This window comes from Orycteropus afer, unplaced genomic scaffold, assembly GCF_000298275.1.
Source record: "Orycteropus afer afer isolate SDZICR_OR568_19922 unplaced genomic scaffold, OryAfe1.0 scaffold00014, whole genome shotgun sequence".
NCBI lineage: Eukaryota > Metazoa > Chordata > Mammalia > Tubulidentata > Orycteropodidae > Orycteropus > Orycteropus afer.
In genome coordinates, this window is record NW_006921601.1 from 3,462,090 (window position 1) to 3,480,846 (window position 18,757).

Below are 18,757 nucleotides of genomic sequence, written 5' to 3' on the forward strand. Positions count from 1 at the left end.
ATTGCCTTCTCATTTGTATGGTTTCTGCTGAGAAATCAGAGCTTATTCTTACTGGTAGTCCTTTGTAAGTAACTTTTTGTTTTTCCCATGCTGCTTTCAGAATTCTTTCTTTGTCTTTGTTTTTGATGAGTTTGATGATGATATATGTCTTGGTGATTTTGTTTTGGGTTCTATCCTGTTTGGGGTTCATTGGACTTCCTGAATTGGTATATTCTCATCTTTCATCATATCAGGGAAATTATTTTCCAACAAATCTTGGACAATTTTCTCAGTGGTTTTATTTTTCTCTTCCTCTTCTCGAATTCCAGTGGCATGTAGGTCATTTCTTTTGATGGTATCCCACATGAACCTTAGGCTTTCTTCATTTGGTTTTGGTCTTTTTTCTGATTTATCCCTTTCCAAGGAAGTATTCAGGTATTTGTCTTCAATCTCATTAATTCCGTCTTCCATTGCATCAATTCTACTCCTTTGCCCTTTCAATGTGTTCCCTATTTCTGACAATTTAGTATTAATCTTCAGCATTTCTGTCTGTAGATTTAGAATCGTTTCTGATTTTTAATTTATTTTGTCATTTTGTTCTTGTATTTTCTTCTAAAATTCTTCTAGGGTTTTGTCTGTGTTTTCCTTGGTCTATTTCTCAATCCTTTGAAGATTCCTAAATATAATTCTTTTGAATTCTGTATTGGAGAGTTCCAATGCTGCTTCTTCCTCAGGGATGTGTTCTGGGTCTGTATCCTGCTCCCTTGTTTCTATCACTTTGTCTTGCCTCTTTGTGTGGACTGTGATGGTGTGTTGTCTCTGAGACATTGTGGCATTGTTTTATTTAGATCTCTGTTAACTGCTTGTGAATAGCAGCCAAGAGTGAGTCATATTCTTGGTGGTTGTTTATCATTGGCCTGTTGGTAGAGAAGGAAGTGATGGCTCTCACTCAGTAAGTGAAGCTGCAGGAGGTGTGAGTGTGGTTGTGTTGTATGGGGACTGTTGCTGGCTTCCACTCAGAGAAAAATATCAGTTGAATAACCATCAAAAAAGTAAAAACAAATGGACAAAAAACACACCATGTAATCACACAGGAATAGTAATCAAAAAAAGAAAAAACGGAAAATGAAAAAAAAAAAAAAAACCCAGCAGTATCTGGGGATAGGGCAATAAGAGAAAAAAGGTAGAAAAGGAGAATAATGAAGGAAAAAAATAAGAAAAACGTCAAAAAGAAAAACAAGGAATGGGGTTAACCATGAGAAGGAAAAGGGAAAAAAAAAAAAGAAAGAAATTGCAACCGGGAACAGGAGAAAGAAAAAAAGCTGATAACTAGAACATGGGAGGGGAAGAATAAGAATAAGAATAATAGTAAAAAGGACAAAAGTAATAATAATAGTAGTAGTTTTAAAACAGAGAAAAACAAACAAATGAAAAAACAGAAAAATGAAAAAAAAATTGGGGCAGGGTGGGTACCCAGTCTCCATCCGAGCAGGCAGACTGGAATGGAATTCCGGCTGGCCTAGAAGGTGCCTCACCTCCGTTCATCAAGAGGGTATGGAGTATAGGAGTAACAAGGGGAATGTCTCACCTTTCCAGTTGTCCAGGTCTGGAATGACCTTGGAGTTCCTGGCAAGTTGAGCCTGTTCTTAAGTCCCTGAAATCTGGGAGAACACTGTTGCTTTAAATATCCAAAATGGTCAAACAGCTTGTAAACATTCAAAATGGCTGCGCCCTCTGGACAGGCAAAAGTCCACAGCTCAGCCTGCCTTCCTCTTCATTGCTTCCCCTTTTATTCACCAGCCACCAGAGCAGTCCTCCATGCAGTCCCTGTCTAGCAGGGATGACACTTAGGTTAATTCTTAGGTCGTACCACCACTCGGCAATATCCAAGCTGTCTGTGCCGTCAGGATCACTGCCAGATGGCAGCTCCATATGTCTCCCATTTTGGTGTTTTCATGCAAATTTTTCTGCTAGTTGGAGTTTAGTCCACTTCTATATCCTTCCCTTTGAGGCTCAGGGGTCCAGGATTATCTTTTATATCTGTGTTGATTGGTTCCTCTTTTCTTTCTTGAAGAAGGTCTGTGCAGTCTTTCTGCCTATTCCACCATCTTACCAGAACTTGCCACATAATTTTGCTGTAAATGTTTTCCAAGGTTTTTTCTTGGTTTTACTGTCTGGTTCCTCTGTCTGTTTTTATGTTGCAATTTGAAGAAATTCCAATACTATGTCCCTGTTGCTGCAATTTTTCAAAAAATTTCCCTTTAATACCCTTTAATGAACAGAAATTCTTAATTTTAATAAAGTACAGTTTGGGACTCATTATGGACTTGAACAAGTGGCCTGCCATGTTGTCTACTAATCTTGGGACTATGCCATTTTATCTGGCAATCTTGGGTTCATCAGCCTCAGCAGCCAGCAACTGTGAGTCAGAAAAGGCCTCCAGCTCCAATGGGCCTAGAACAGGTGGCAGAGTTGAAGACCAAAGTTGAGAGACCTTGAGCCAGCACTTTGAACTTATACTTCTAGCCTCTTAAACTGTTAGAGAATAAATTACTGTTTGTTAAAGCCATCCACTTGTGGTATTTTGTTATAGCAGCAATAGAGAACCAAGATAAATCCTATATTATTTTTCGGCATAGAAATACTAGGCATTTTTGGTAGATTATTCCAAGATACTTGATTTTTTAAATGCTATTGTGTTTATATAGTTTTATTTTTTACCTATTTTTTTCTGCTTTATAAAAATACAATATATTTTTCTTTATTGACCACGTATCCATCAATCTTACAAACTTGCCTATTATCCTTAAAAATTTATTTGTAGATTTTATTTTTGTTACACATATCATTTCTAAATAATGACAGAATGAATTCTTCATTATCAAAACTTTATATCTTTTATTTCTTTTTCATGTTTTATTTCATTAGCTAGAATGTCAAGTACACTGTTGAATACAAGTAGTAGTAAAAGACATCTTTATCTCATTCCTGACATTAATTGAAAACTCAAACTCACTGCCATTGAATCAATTCCAATTCATAGTGACACCCCCCCCCCATTGGATTTCTAAGGTGTTATCTCTACGGAAATAGATTGCCCAGTCGTCCTTCCAAGGAGTGGCTGGTGGGTTTGAACCTCCAGCCTTCTGGTTAGCAGTCAAATGCCTTAGGCACTATGCCACCAGAGCTCCCAATTAATTGAAAAGCTTCCAAATTTTAACCATTAAGTATAACATTGCTATAGCCTTATTTTTAGATCATCCCTTAACAAAAAAAAATTCCCCTTTTATCTCTGGTCCGCAAAGAATTTTTATGATAAATAAATATTTCACTTTACTAAACATTTTTCTGAGTTCTTTTAGATGATTATATGAATTTATTTTCTTTATTCGGTTATTGAGAAGAATGATACTTTTAAAATTTCATATGTTAAATCATCTTTACAAACTTGAAATAAACCAGATATGTTTGCAATATATATCTTTTTTATGTTTTTCTGGATTTGTTTTTCTAATACTATTGCTTAAGTTTTTTTTTTAACTCAGTTCGTGGGTAAGACTGGCTTATAATTTTACCTTTCTTGTAATGAACTAGATCAGTTTTGGTGTCCAAAATGTGATGACTTTAAAAAAAAATGATTTGAGAGGTATTCCTTCTTTTCTTGTTTTCTGAAAATGTTTATATGATATTGGCTTTATTTCTTTCTTAAATGCTTTATGGATTTCATCAGTGACCTCAACTAGGCCTGAAATTTTCTTTGTGGTAATGTTTTTAATTAACAGATTCGATTTGTTTAATGAACCATAGAAATTCAGAGTGTATATTTTGTTTTATATCTACAAGTTTTTTATTTCTAGGAATCTGTCTACTTATCTAATTTTTAAAATCTATAGGTTCTTTATAAAATCCTTTTATTACCTTTTTAGTAATTTAATGATCTATAGCAATATCAATTACCTTCTTAATATTTCAATAATCTGTAGCAATGTCACATTTCAATCCTTACATGGTTGTTTGTGCCTTTCTTCCTGCTCTGCTCTCTTTCTTTTATTATCTTTCTTACAAGAGGGTGGCAATTTTTATTAGCCTTTCCAAAAGCTAACTTTTGGATTATTTTATTCTTTCTAAATATGTTTGATTTATATTTCATTAATTTCTTCTTTTACATCTGTTATTTCACTCCTCCTACTTTCTTTGGGTTTAATATGTTATTATTTCCCCAAGTTCTTCAGAAAGATGCTTCAACCATTGATTGACAGCCTTATTTTGTTCTAGTATATGCATTTAAAGCTATAAATCTCCCCTAATACAGATTTATCAACATTCTACTTCTTTTGATGTACTGTTTTTATCATTCAGTTCAATTTATTTCTAATTTCACATTTTTACTTTGACTTGTGAATTTTTAGCTATGCATTTCTTAGTTTCTAAACCTAAGGGAATATGCTACTCATATTTTTGTTATTTATTTCTAGCTTAATTGCATTTTGGCCAGCTTTCATTCAGTCAGGCCCTGCTGTTAACTAACCTCCTTTCAGAATGTCTACCATGTTATCAACTGTTGGTCTCTGGATGAGGATGTATAAGAGTTGCGTATAAGAACATATGGACCACGACCACCTCTCTCCACGGGAAGGTAGTGTGAAAAGGCAAGATGAAGTGAAGGCATTGTATGGTTGTATTATTGTTGTGGTTCAAACCCACCAGCCACTCCTTGGAAGGAAGGTTGGGCAACCTCCTTCTGTAGTGATACTGCCTTGGAAACCCAAGGAGGGGTCGCTATGAGTGGCGGCTGACTCGACAGAACATAACAACAACAACAACATTATTGTTGTTAGGTGTCATCAAGTTGGTATCAAGTCATAGCAACCCTGTGTACAGCAGAATGAAACACTGCCCACTCCTGCACCATCCTCATAAGCCCTGCCATTCTTGAGCCTATTGTGTCAGTCTGTCTTGTCAAGGGTCTTTCCTTCCTTTACTTAACTTCTACTTTACCAAGCATAATCCTTCTCCGGGGACTGGTCCCTCTTAAAAACATGACCAAAGTATAAGAGAAGAAGCCTGGCTGTTCTCACTTCTAAGGAGCATTCTGGTTGTACTTCTTCCAAGGCAGATTTGTTTGTTGTTCTGGCAGTCCTTGGTATAGTCAGTATTCTTTACCAACACCATAAGTTAAATTCATCAATTATTCTTTGGTCTTCCTTATTCATTGTCATTTGTTATCAAGTCAATTTTGACTCATGGTTAGAAAAATGTTCAGGAGACTAGCTTATCAAAGTCTGAGGCATTTGACTGCTAACCAGAAGGCTGGTGGTTCAAACCCACCAGCCAATCCTCGGAAGGAAGACTGGGCAATCTACTTCCATAGAGATGCTGCCTCGGAAACCCAAGGAGGGTTCTTCTTTTTTTTTTTTTTAAATTCCCTTTTTAGAGCCTCCCTGCCAAGTGATAGTCAAGAAACTAAAAATCCTAAACCCACACGGACAAAAATAACTGGAAGACTTGTGCTTTGATCTTTTCATTGTAATTATAGGCAATTAAAGGATATCCAACAATCTGAGGAAAACCAAAATCATGAAAAAGAAAGTCCTAAATAAGCAAATACATCAACTGACAACTGAAGACAAAGAGATTAAAGCAATAACGAAGAATTCTTGTTAAATCCATCACTCAGGACCAAGCAAGATCAATGAAAGTAGCAAGATACCTAAATATCTAATGGGGAAATTTTTAAAAGTACAAGTACATAATACAGGTTTGAGAAAACAATTCTAAAACCTCATTGAGAGAGAGAGAAAAAAAAAACCTACAAAGGAATGGTATCAAACATGTCAGCTGGAACATGAAGTACTGGAAGATACTGTGAATGTAAAATTGTAAAATGATTCTAAGATAAAATAATTTTAACATAAATTCTGTGCCCCACCAACTTTCTTTTAAGAATTAGAGAACAAATATTTTTCAGACTATCTGTGAACGCCCAAGGACCCTCAAAAATCTTCAAGGACGTACTCAAAAACAAAAAAATTATCTAAAAAAGAGGCATGGTGTGGGATTCAAGAAACTGCAGTGAACAAAGAAATGAAAAAATTTTAACCATAATTTAAATGTTAATAATTTGGTTTTGAAACATACTGGTATAGCAAGAAACAATACTTTAAAACACAGAGCATAAATGTTTAACTATAGAATAAAGAGGATTTGAATACAAAGTTAACAAAGTTCACTTAATAGATATATAGAAATGTGTCCTCTACAAATAGAGAGTAGACCTTATTTTCTGGTGCATTTGAGTACAAATTAGTAGAACAGAATAAAATTTTAAATGGTTGATCACAGCATATTCTTTGAACTCAAGGCGATAAACCTAGAAGACAAAACCTAATTTGTCATTTGTTATTTGTTTTCTGCTTGTCTCATCTGATTTTGTTTCCTTTTCCCTCTTTTTCTGCCTTATTTTGGATTAAGTATTTTTAAGCATCTATTTTATCCCTTTTTTGTTGATTTATTATGAACCGTAGCTGCTCAGTGGTTACAGCACTTGGATGCCAACTGAAAGGTTGGTGGTTCAAACCCACCAGACACTCCACAGGACAAAGATGTGGCAGTCTTCTTCTGTAAAGATTCACAGCTTTGGGAACCCTATCAAGCAATTCTATTCTGTCCTATTAAAGAAAAAAAGAAATACCACTGCCATGAAGTCATTTCTGACTCATAGCAACCCCCATTGTGTTTCCAAGACAGTAAATCTTTATAGAGGTAGATAGCACCATCTTCCTTCCACAGAGCAGCTCTTGGGTTTGAACTACCAACCTTCTGGTTAGCAGTCAAAGGCATTAGGCACTGTGCCACCAGAGCTCTTTACTCTGCCCTACAGGATCACTGTAAATCATCATCTACTCGACAGCAGTGGATTTGGTATGGTTTGGTTGGCTTATTAGCTGTAATTCTTTGTTGTGTTAATTTAGTAATTTTGAGGGAAAGATTTCTAGTATACATCTTTAACTTATGTAATTTAACTCTAAGCCATATTATACCACTTCATATATAGTATAACAACCTTATAACAAATGGAATGAGAATTTCTCTTTCCCAGTATCAATGTTTCAATCCCAGGAAAGACTCTAAATGGCACTGCCCATCTCTGAATAGTAAAAGTGGACAGGGACCTGAATATTTTGACCAGTCTGAATTCCTGCAGCAGCCCTTCTAGAACTTCATGGAGTTAGGAAATTCACTAGAAGAACCCAAAAAGAGGAATGAAGAAGTATGCTAGCCAAAACAACAACCACAGCAAAACTACAGCTAACATAGACCAGGTAAGCAAATCACAGACAGAGTTATGCATTGGCAGGTAGAGAATTCACACATATTTCCTATAAATTTCCAGTATATCTTGTCAACAGTACTGAACTTGAGCATACAAAACTGGAGCAAATTTATATGGCGTTTGTCTTCCCCTTGTACTTTCAAGGGCACTTAATTGCCAGCAAAACCTCTACATAATTGAAAAAGAAGCCAAATACCCCACCACCCTTTTCTATCAACTTTTATTAGGAGCTCTGGTGGCGTAGTGCCTAAGGCATTTGACTGCTAACCAGAAGCCTAGCAGTTCAAACCCACCAGCCTCTCCTCGGAAGGAAGGTTGAGCAATCTACTTCTGTAGTGATACCGCCTTGCAAACCCAAGGAGGGGTTGCTCTGAGTCGGGTCTGACTCTATGGCAGTGAAGGTTTGTTTGGTTTTGGTTTTATTAGCATTCCAGAAAAATTTTTCACTCAAAATCTAAGCACTTCTGTATAAGGCTGAGATTCTCAACCTTTTGACATTTTGGACCAGATGATTCTTCATAGTGGGAGGCAGCCCTATCCTGGGACGGCATTTTCTACCCACTTGATGTCAGTAACAGCTTCTTCCAATCATAACATGCCTGTAAAAACCCATTGCGGTTGAGTTGATTCTGACTCAGGGTGATCCCTTGTTTTACAGAGTAGAACAGCCCATAGGCTTTTCTTGTCTGTAATCTTTACGGAAGCGGATCTCCATGCCTTTCATCCACACACTGCTAAGTGGTTTGACCCTCCAGCCTTTAGGTTAGTAGTCAAGCACAAATGCTTTTTGCCACCCCTATTCCTTGTGCAAGCAAAACTGCTCCTGGTTGAAAGTCACTGTGTTATGAGTTACATTATGTCCCCCAAAAATAGATAAGCTGAAGATCTAATATCTGGAACCTCAGAATGTGACCTTATGTGGAAATAGGATTGTTGTTGCAAATGTAGTTAGTTAACATGAAGTCATACTAGAATATAATAGACCCTAATCTCTTTATACCTGCAGTCCTTATAATAAAATAAAACAGACACACAAACAGAGATACACAGAGATGCAGAGGGAAGATGGTCATGTGAGGACAGAGGCAGAGATTAGAGTTATGAAGCATAATCCAAGGAGCACCTGGGGCTGCCAGAAGCTAGAAAAGGCAAGGAAAAATTCCTCTCCTAGAGCCTTCTGAGAGACCATGGTCCTTCTAACACCTTGATTTAGGACTTCTAGCCTTCAGAACTGTGAGAGAATACATTTCTGTTGTTTTAACCCACCCAGTTTGTGGTAATTTGTTGTGACAGCCCTAGGAAACTAATACACACTGGTTGCGGGAAATGTTTACAGACATCAGGATCTACAGGTTCTTTTTTTTTTTAATTGTGCTTTAGGTGCAAGTTTATAGAGCAGAGTTTGTTTTACATTCAACATTTCGTGTACATTTGGTTTCACTCCCCAATGACCATCCTCAGCCTGACCCCATTCTCCTCCCCACCCTGCCCAGTAAGCCCTGCCCCGTGCCCCTCATAGTTATGCACTGCTGTGTGTCCTGCATTTCCTCAATGCCTATGCTGCCCCTCTGATGCCCCGTGGTCAATTGCTCCAAAGTATGCATCTCCGTAGAGCAGGTGAGTGCATCACCCTAGGTTGAGTGGGCTGCGTGTATGTCTTATTTACTATTGGGCTGAGAGCCAGCCACTGGTAGTGAGTTTTATTCCAGGCCCAAAGTGTATCCCAGGGCCATAGTATTGGGCGTCCCACCAGAGTCCATCCGACCAGTAATTCTGGTCATCATTGTGTTTTGGGATTCTGCTCCACATTTTTCTTCCCACTCTATCCAGGATCTCCAGTTTTGATCCTTTCCTAAGTGGCTGGCATAACTAGATGGTAGCCAGGCACCATCCGGTTCTTCGGGTCTCGAGGTCCATCATGTCCTAGGGCTGATTGCTTCCAAATGTACTTGGTTTTTTGTTTGTTTGTTTTTCTTTTTTGCACTCTTCTTCGCTTCCAACAATAGGAGACCATTAGCTGCATCTTAGATGGCTGCTTGAAAGCTTTTAAGACCCCAGTTGCTACTCACTAACGTAGGTTGTAGAACAAGATTTTTATGTATTTTATTGTGCCAATTGAATCTTGTGTCCCCAGTCTTATGGTCCTGAGTTGGTAGATCCATTGGCTCTCTCTCCCACAGTGTCTGGCTCTCTGTGAGGGTTCTACAGGATCTACACGTTCTTGACTCAAAATTGATGTCCCCTATGAGGAAGCAGAGTTAGCATTAGGTGCCCAGGACTAGCCTGTTTCCCCTCAGTGGACCATGTGTGTTATTCACCACTGCAGAGTCAACTCTCACATAGCACTTGGAAAAGAGCAACCCTCACCTGTGGTTTTACTCTGGAGAGAGGAGTGACATAGAGATATGTATGTGTGTGTATGTATATATATACAGTTGCCATCCAGTTGACCCTGACTCATGGCCATGCCCTGTGTATCACAGTGGAACAGTGCTTCATAGGGTTTTCAGTGGCTGATTTTCACAAGTGTATTTCCAGGCCTTTCTTCTGAGGCTCCTCTGGGTAGAATCCAACCTGCAGCCTTTCATTTGGCAGCTAAGCATCCTAACCATTTACGACACCAGGGACTCCATCTATGAGGAAAAAAACCCACTGCCATCGAGTCAGATCTGACTCATAGCGACCCCTCCTTGGGTTTCTGAGGCAGTATCACTATGGAAGGAGATTGGATTATTTTTATTGTGTACTTCAAATTTTCTGTATTTGAATTTACATCATCACTTATTAATTCATACTTTAGAAAACTTCAAAAGAGGTTTCCTTTTAAAACACTTGAAAAACCAAGCATTTTCTCTTTGATAACTTTCTTTAATATGCTGTTGTTTTCTTTAGCCCTAGTTCACATTCTGAATCTATCACCAAGTCTGAAATTCAGTTATATTTATTTTATCTCATGATTAAACAGCAACATGATACAAATATTTGTGAAAAGAGTTCATGTTGGGAAAAACAACATATTAGTAGCACATAGGTTATATGACACGTCACATTTAATTATATGCATCAATCTTGAGGACAGGCTGGACTGTCTGTACTTTTATATCCTGACTGCCACAGAGCATCTGCATATTGAGGGACCTCAGGAAATATTTGCTGAAAGAATTAGTGATTCTGAAGTTTCATAGGCATGATTTTGATTACTCTTCCATTTACTTTGTCAAACAAAGTTTTCTGGGCTGGATGAGGGGAGAGAAGGAGAGTGCTAGGTACGGTGAAAAATCCTGTGAGGGAAGAGCAAGCACCTGTTTAAGGCAGACAAGAGACATCAAAGAGTAAAGGAAGGAGTCTGGGAGTAAGGAAGGAAAAGGATGAATCTTGGGGACAGCTGCAGCCTCCTTTCCCTTCTGCCACCAACTCCTTGCCTGAAACCTGAAGTCTGGCTTCCTGAGAGGGTCAAATATTCTCTCTTCTATCAAGGCAGACTCTTCTCCTGCAGGAGGAAACTTAGCACCTCAAAATAATGCAGTGCCTGTCCATGTGATACGCCCACTCCTGTACAACTCTAGTCCCACTCTGCACCCCCCACACAAAGGGAAGGGCCCAGCCACCTGTGCCTCTTGAGGTCAGGGCTCAAGGAACCAGGAGAACCTGGTTTGCAAGGTGAGGTAATTCATGCAAGGCAAGGGATGCATGAAGGTACTGAGCAATCCATTTACCTCAGCGACCAAATAGATTCCCTTTGCCTCATCTTCCTATGGAAGCAGTCAAGTCAGGGAGGTTGAGCAAGGTGACCTTCCAGAGCTGAATCTGTGCTTGTAAAAATAAAAACATCCTTAGAGAATTGAAAAGGGGAGGGTAAGCTGTGGATGTTGTGGGTGAAATCCTGACTCCCCAGAGAATTGTCGGTGTGAAACTGTATTAATTAGACACAGGCACCCAGCTCAATAACCTCAGGTATCTCTCAGAAAATGAAACTAAATTAACTGGCTTTTTTTTTCTCCTTTCTGGTTACATTCTCTCTCAGCTAAAAAGGAGAAAGAGAATGTGTCTCCTGACCTATTTGAATGGCTACAAACTGCCTGAGGAGATGTCTTCCCTGCAGAGGGAAATTGGAGCTCCTTAGAGACACACTAAGGGAAGAAAAGAGCTACGGCAAAACTGGGAGCCCTAAAGGGCAGGCAGCAGGGCACCTGCGGGTCTGGATCTTGTCACCTCTCCCTGGGAAACTGTGTGGTGACAGTGTGGGGGCTCTGTCCATGGCTGGGTGGGACCAGGCGAGTGTTCAGGTATGTCAGGTGTGTGGATGTGTGGGAGCCTATGGTTCCTGCTGTCAGGCTTGTGCAGGGGCTTTCTACAGAGCTATGAGGGAGTAAGTGTTTGCAGGTCTGGTGGAGCCAGGTGCTGGTCTGCACAGGTGGTGTGGACCAGGTTGTGCACAGTGCTTCGGGGGAAGGGAGGGTGTTATGAAGTGCTCTATGTGTGTTGGGGGGAGGTATTGAAGAATGTGTAGAGGTACTGTTGGAAACTTGAGGGGACATGTAGGTGTCAAATAATCAAAGCACGAAAGAAATTAAAGCATATAGGGTTTCTTCAACCAGCTAATCTGTATGCATACAGGAAGACCACTTTGTTCAAAAGAAACAGGCTCATCTTAGGCAGTTACAATGAGTTTTTAAGGAGAAAAGGGGGAAATACAGAGTAGGAAATTAACCATTGGCTAACCTTTGGCATAAACAGCAGTCAAGACATCAGACAACGTATTGGGCAAATCTGCTGTAAAAGAGCTTTTTCAAGTGATGAAGAGCAAAGACGTCTCCTTGAGGACTAAGGTGTACCTAACCCAAACCGTGATATTTTCACTCGTCTCTTATGCATATGTGAGAGGTGGACAACGAATAAGGGAGACCGAAGAAAAGCTAATGCTTTTGAGTTGTGGTGTTGGAGAAAAAGCTAAGAGTACCATGGACTGCTAAAAGAAGGACTAACAAATCTGTCCTGGAAGAAGTGCAGCCGGAATGCTCTTGGAAGAGAGAATGGCCAGACTTCGTCTCACCTACTTTGGTCATGTTGTCAGGAGGAATGATTCCCTGGAGAAGGATATCATGCTTGGTAAAGTGGAGGGTCAACAAAAAAGGGGAAGGCCCTCAATGAGATGGACTGACACAGTGGCTGCAACAATGGCCTCAGGTACAGCAGGGATTGTGAGGCTGGCACAGGACTGGGCAGTGTTTCATTCTGCTGTGCATAAGATTCCTATGAGCCGGTGATGACTCCATGGCACGTAACAACAGCCACCACTTTTGGCATGACTGATTGACTCATGCTCCCCTCCCTCCCTGAGGTCAGTTAATATCAGGCCATCAGGTGGCCTAACCAGCCCCCTGCTTATTTGCACAAACCCTCAGGTGTAGCCCAGTGGCTTTAAGTATAAAGGTACCTAATTACTCAGTAATTGTTTCAAAGTTGTCTCTCAGGAAATAAGGGGGAAAAGCCATATTATTTTGAGTAAAGTTAAATTCTTTGCCCAGGGTAAACTTTGAGCAAGTTTATGTTTAACAGATGTCTTGTCACAAAGGAGGATTTGTGCCATTTTATAGGCACCATGACTCCCATAATTCTGTTTATCTGTTCTTGGGTATATTCCACAGTATACTTGGGTATATTCCACAGTATACTTGGGTATATTTCTACCTACCTGTTCTTGGGTATATGCTACAAACTTTCTGTGAGTTTTCCTATGCTCTGAGAAGAATCAGTCAGCCTAGTCTTCAATTTCTTTCTTTAACAAGAGGCATTTTTGGGGGTGTATAGGCAGGGCATACACGGAGAATGACTATTTGGAGGGCTGTTCAAGGTTCCATAGGGGACTTTGTGGACCTGTGTGGGGACTGTGTGAGAAACTGTGGTGGAGGCTAAGTTGAAAAGTTTGTTGGGGCAGGGAGGGTCTCCTTAAGAGGCTGTGTATGAGAATTTAGTGTTAGGTCAAATTTCTGTGGTTGTAATGATTAATATGGGGACCCTCTATGTTATAGAATACAATGGCCTCATTGAGTTTTCTTGACTCTATTCTTGATGGGAGCCTCTTGCCAGCCCTTTCTTCCACAGAGCCACTGGTTAGGTTCAAACTACCAACATTTAGCCAATCACAAATTGCTTGTGTCACCCAGGCTCCTCCTGTATGGGAATTTGTGTAGGCTTGAGAGAAAGGCTAAGGCACCACATGGGGGCTGGGGCAGGGGGCGGGGCATGAGAGCACGGGTGTACAGTACTGGGAGCTCTGCCCTGGAAGCTGGGTGTGGGTTGTGGGATGTAAGTAGAGCCCTGTGAGGGATTTCATGGTGCTTTGTTAAGGCTGTTTGGAGGATGGGGTGGGGAACCTCTGCACTGGGGTTGTGATCTGGTTGACGTACACTCTTGTGAGGTTTTACAGGTCTACATGTGGTGGAAAAATGGTGACAGTGCCCCAGGACCACCCCACAGCTTTGCCATCCAAAGACACACTGTGCCTCCTTAGGTTAGGAGCTCCCAAAAGGCAGGGATTTATTATTTCTGCACAACTGACATAAAGAGAAGAGGCACCAAGGATTCATGAGATGAGTGAAAGAGTCAGCCTATCTCTCCCAATGCTGCCCTGTGGCTGATCCTTTTGCACATCAGACTGAAGACACTTTCTAATGTTTCAGTTTGTGTTTACTCAACAGGACAATGTGGATCTTGGAGAATTGATGTTTTCCCTCTGCTATCTTCCAACTGCTGGCAGGCTGACAATTACCATTATAAAAGCAAGGAACTTAAAGGCAATGGATATAACAGGAGCATCAGGTGAGACATTCTCAAATTCAGCCATCCTCATGTACTTCTAAACCTTATGAAGTTTCTAGTACAGTAGTAAAGTGCTTAGACTCTGGAACCAAATATCCTGGGTATTAAACCCAGTCCTACCACCTATTACTGTATGAATTTGGACAAAGCACTTAACCTCTCTGAGCTTCTGATTCCTCATCTATAAAAGGAGAATAGTAGTAGTATCTGGCTCATTAGGTTATTGTTAGATTGATAAAACTTTAAGGACAATGTGTGGTAGTAATAAATGCTACGTAGTGTTAGTTATCAGTGTTACTATTATTGTTATTATTCTTTCATAGGTCTTCTCCTTCACCATAATTGTAACTAGACCTATGGTTTTGCACATGCTGGTACAGCATATCTAACTGGGTCTTCTCTCAGATATGAGCAGTTATCATCTCAGTCTTACTGAAGATTGAAGACAATCCTATTTCTTTAGGAAAGGCCCATCAGTTTGGTTTTTAAGTGCATGTTCATTTAAATTCTAAGCTCTACCAAAAGTCTGCCCCCACCCCAAGAAATGCCCCAATGTGCAGTTCCATCGACACAAGTCACACCAGTGGAGGGCCCCTAAATGTGGTCACAGAGCGCCAGTACACTGGCTCACAATCGTTGAAGTCAAAGAACATCAGATGCAGTGTATTCTGCTTCCTATACTTCAGTGTTTTCCTAAGAAGAAAAAAGATGTGGTCCTTTTGGCCCTTTAAGTCCCTCTTGGGCGGTGTATGGGAGTCAGTGTAAAACATGGCTATACAGGCGGGCGAAAAGAGAAGAAGAATTCCCCACTGAGCAGGAGCATAGTGAGGAAACCTGTGAGATCAGGAGAGCCCTGCCTGGAGCAGAGGCCAGCCTTGTCACGGCCCCCATCACAGGCTTTCTTCACCAGCAAGCCTGCTTCCTTTCTCTGCTTGACATGCTGACTGCTTCCTCTTTTGCAGCCTGACTGCTGGTAGCAGTAAGGGCTGAGGCTACCTTAATTTACCCCCAGATGTCCTCCCTGTTCTCTAGAAACTCTGTTTTCCCCTTCCTTAAAATCTTGATCTATGGGAAACAATTCCCTAGGATGACTCAGGCCTGGGCCCTGCAGCCTGTTTCTCTAGGCCTTGGAAATACCTGTTTTCCTACTATTGCAGCCAGCCAGGTCTTGAATTCTAACTGGAATGTTTTCTAATTAGGCAACAGATGTTTTCACACTATATTTAAATTTCATGCTTTTTGAGGAGACACTGTCCTATGCTTTTTCCTGAATGAATGACTTAATTATCCTAACTCTAATTATTATCTAGGCAGCTTATTAATTAAAATTCTCCAACTCCAGTTCATGGGCAAGTAAAGGAATTCTCCATATCATGTTGTTGTTACTGAATATTGTTGAATTTATCCCAACTCATAACCCAACTCACAGTGACCCTATAAGAATTTTCCCATAGTGCTTCCTAGGCTGTAATCTTTAGGGAAGATTAGACTGCCACATCTCTTTCCCAAGGAGCAGCTGGTGAGTTCAACCACTGACCTTTCGGTTAGCAGCCAAGCTCTTAATCACTGCACCACCAGCATGCCTCTGCACATCATAGTCTAGGAAAACTCATAAAGACACAGCTGCCAGACTAAATCTGCATTTATTCTCACAGTACCCCTGCTTCTCATGGTCTGTACAGATCCCTACGTGAAAGTCTCACTGATGTGTGATGGCAGGCGGCTGAAGAAGAGGAAAACATCCACCAAGAGAAACACGCTGAATCCTGTTTACAATGAAGCCATAGTCTTTGATGTCCCTCCTGAGAACATTGACCAAATCCACTTGTCCATAGCAGTCATGGACTACGACCGGTGAGATTCCTGAAGCTCTCTCTTAGTACAAGTTGGCTGTGCCCAGAGCAGGGAAGGCAGAGGGATGCACAGTCCATAGCTTCTTAGTTGGTGTCCCAGTCTGCAGGAAGCTAGTCAAATGAGCAATAGGTCAAAGCAGATTCACAAGAAGTCACCGTTTTCCGGATTATGCTGCAAAGTCAGACTACCCATGTACCTCTCTGCCCTTCTGTTCTCTTCCTCCCCTTTCTTCTTTCTTTCTCCTCTTCCATCTCCCCCTAACCCTGCTTCTTCCCCTTTCACTGTCTGTGTTCCTCCTAGAACTGAGGCCCTACAGTCTTATCTTCTTCTCTCAGGCACTCCTGTCTGCCCTTCATTGGAAAGATTCCACCCAAAACAGCAGAATGATTACTTTAACCAGACTATCAACATTTTAAAATTCATAACTTCATTTTTTTTCCTTCTCCCTAAGTGTTTAATAAAGATCATTTCCATCCACTTAAATCTGAAAGCAAACACAGAAATGTTCTCTTGAAAATGCTAGAATCAGTATGGATGACAGGGTACATTAAAATGTATAAGATGCTCAACTTTTTAATTAATACAGCACAGAAGAGATATTTATAGTCTGCGTTGTAGCCAATTGTGTATTTAAAGGACAGATTTGAAAAACAGTCATTTTAATATGCAATGGAAGTACCAACAGGGAATTATACATGTTAAACCAGTCATTAGACTGAAATGCAAAGTCTCTTTTTAATTGGAAACCTCCCACGTGGTCTGGGCACAAAAATAAAAAATCATTCTGACTTCTAATATAATCTTACAGTTAACTATTTTTAGCTGAAAAAATTTTCCCATATACCACCAAAACATTGTCATTAAGGCAGCCTGTGCTCTAAACACTCTCTCCAGCAGATGTTTGGAGACATGTCTGTAAAACATGACTATCTCTCAATCCAAGGAGCATGTGGGTTGGCTCAGCTGCCCATGGGTGTGACAGCCCATGCTGGTCACTAGACCTTGTCCTGTCTCCTCCAGGCAGCACACTACACCGATAGTGTCTGGCCACGGGAGGGGACATTGCCCACCAATCGTGGAAGGCTATGCCAGCATTTTTCAAGATATTGCCAAGTTTCTCTGCTTCAACAAATCTGATTATCTGAGCTCTGCTTCAATTTAATTCTCAGTAAACTCATAAATCTGGCCTGGAAAAATCCATGGCAGAATTCATGGGGCTTTTGCATATAACTGATTTTAATAAGCATAGGATAAAATATCCTTCACACACACAAATTGAAGGAGGAAAAAAATCACTCATGTATGCAGGAAGACAAAAAAAAAAAAAAAAAAAGGCTGTGAGTTTAGATGTCAAAGAGTTAAAGGATGGGCCATATCATGACAATTATGCCAGGAACTTTCTAACAAGAATTGACAATGAAAAAAATTGGCCCAAGAAAGGGACCCACTCAGGAAAAGTTTCAGAAATATTAGCCTTAAGGATAAAGGCCCTAAGTATCTTTGTATAGTTGGGAATTAATGTTGGGTTACAGAAACTAAGCTTGGCTGAGAAGAGAAGCCAGGAGGTCCTTCTACTCTGTCCCCTTTGTGAGCTCAAGACTACAGCTGCCAGCCATGGAGCTGCTTCCTTACCTACTCTTGGTTGCTGTTTGTGGGAGCTTGAGTATCCATTATTGCATGAAACTCCTTTCACATGGCCCCCTTTTCATTACATGGAGTTGGAGGCCCAGAAAACAACCTAATTCCAGAACCAAAGCATGCAGAACTTTAGCATGCATCAAGGAGCCCACTGAGGAGGAGGTTCTGGGGAACAGTGAAAAGCCAGGGTGTATGAAGGCCAGACTCTGCTCTTCCTCTCTGGGTCTTTAAGCATAATATTAGACCCCAAGTCCTGTTGGTTTGTTGAAGCTTGGCCTATAGTTTTAAGTTTGGGAACAAAAGGAACCAATCCTCCCCAAGTCTTTCCTCAGTTTGAGAAGATTTTGCTCTTATATACCAAAATTTTAAGAAAAACCTATTGTGGGCCATTTTCACAGTGTAGGTCACAATGAGATCATCGGCGTGTGTCAAGTAGGCAACGAAGCTGAGAGGCTGGGCAGAGACCACTGGAGTGAAATGTTGTCATATCCTCGGAAGCCCATCGCACATTGGCATTCCTTGGTAGAGGTAAGACCCCCACATGCTCCAGTTTGAAGGAGGATAGATGCTTTCCTATTGCAATCTTAAAAAAAAAAAAGAAAAGAAAATATATGTCCACTTTGGTCCTTGCTTCTTTTTTCCGTTTCTTGGCCTGTAAGACATGTGAGAATTCTTTTCTTTTAAGAATTCTTCCTGTTTCAATCCAGGAGCCACCAAGACTGTGACCACTCTAGGACCTACAGTTACAGAAGGGTTTCCCTGGCTTTATTTCCTGGGGCCCTGGAGACTTGCATTCAATCTGAGGTTGAGTCTTGTGCTCACTGCCAGTCTGGTAGGTTTTGAGCATTGATCAGGAATCCATCTCTAACTTTGGTCTTTTAAAAATGTGTACCAAGAGTCTCTGATTACATGCTATGGCTTTGGGTTGTCATTTAGAGGTCATTTGCAGGTTCTGACCAAGTGTTGAGAATCAAATAGTGACTCACACCAGATTTCAGATAGAACCCTGGACTGGGAGAGAAGAGACCTGGATTCTAGGTGTGGCTGTGGCATTAACCTGTGATTCTGAGCAAGTTGGTTAGGATCATATTTAACTACCCATGACAAAAAATGTCAATTCTGACTCATAGT

The 18,757-nt window shown here is 40.5% G+C and overlaps 1 protein-coding gene across 1 annotated transcript in view; it reads left to right on the forward strand.

Annotated features, from left to right (window-relative positions):
- Positions 1-18,351, forward strand: part of SYT9 (synaptotagmin 9) — a 213,628-nt gene extending 195,277 nt beyond the window's left edge. The window contains exons 4-7 of the mRNA XM_007956590.2: positions 14,014-14,134; positions 15,817-15,988; positions 18,025-18,154; positions 18,334-18,351. Coding sequence (XP_007954781.1) covers positions 14,014-14,134; positions 15,817-15,988; positions 18,025-18,154; positions 18,334-18,351 — 441 coding nt within the window. The remainder of the gene's footprint in view (positions 1-14,013; positions 14,135-15,816; positions 15,989-18,024; positions 18,155-18,333) is intronic.
- Positions 18,352-18,757: the final 406 nt, after the last annotated feature.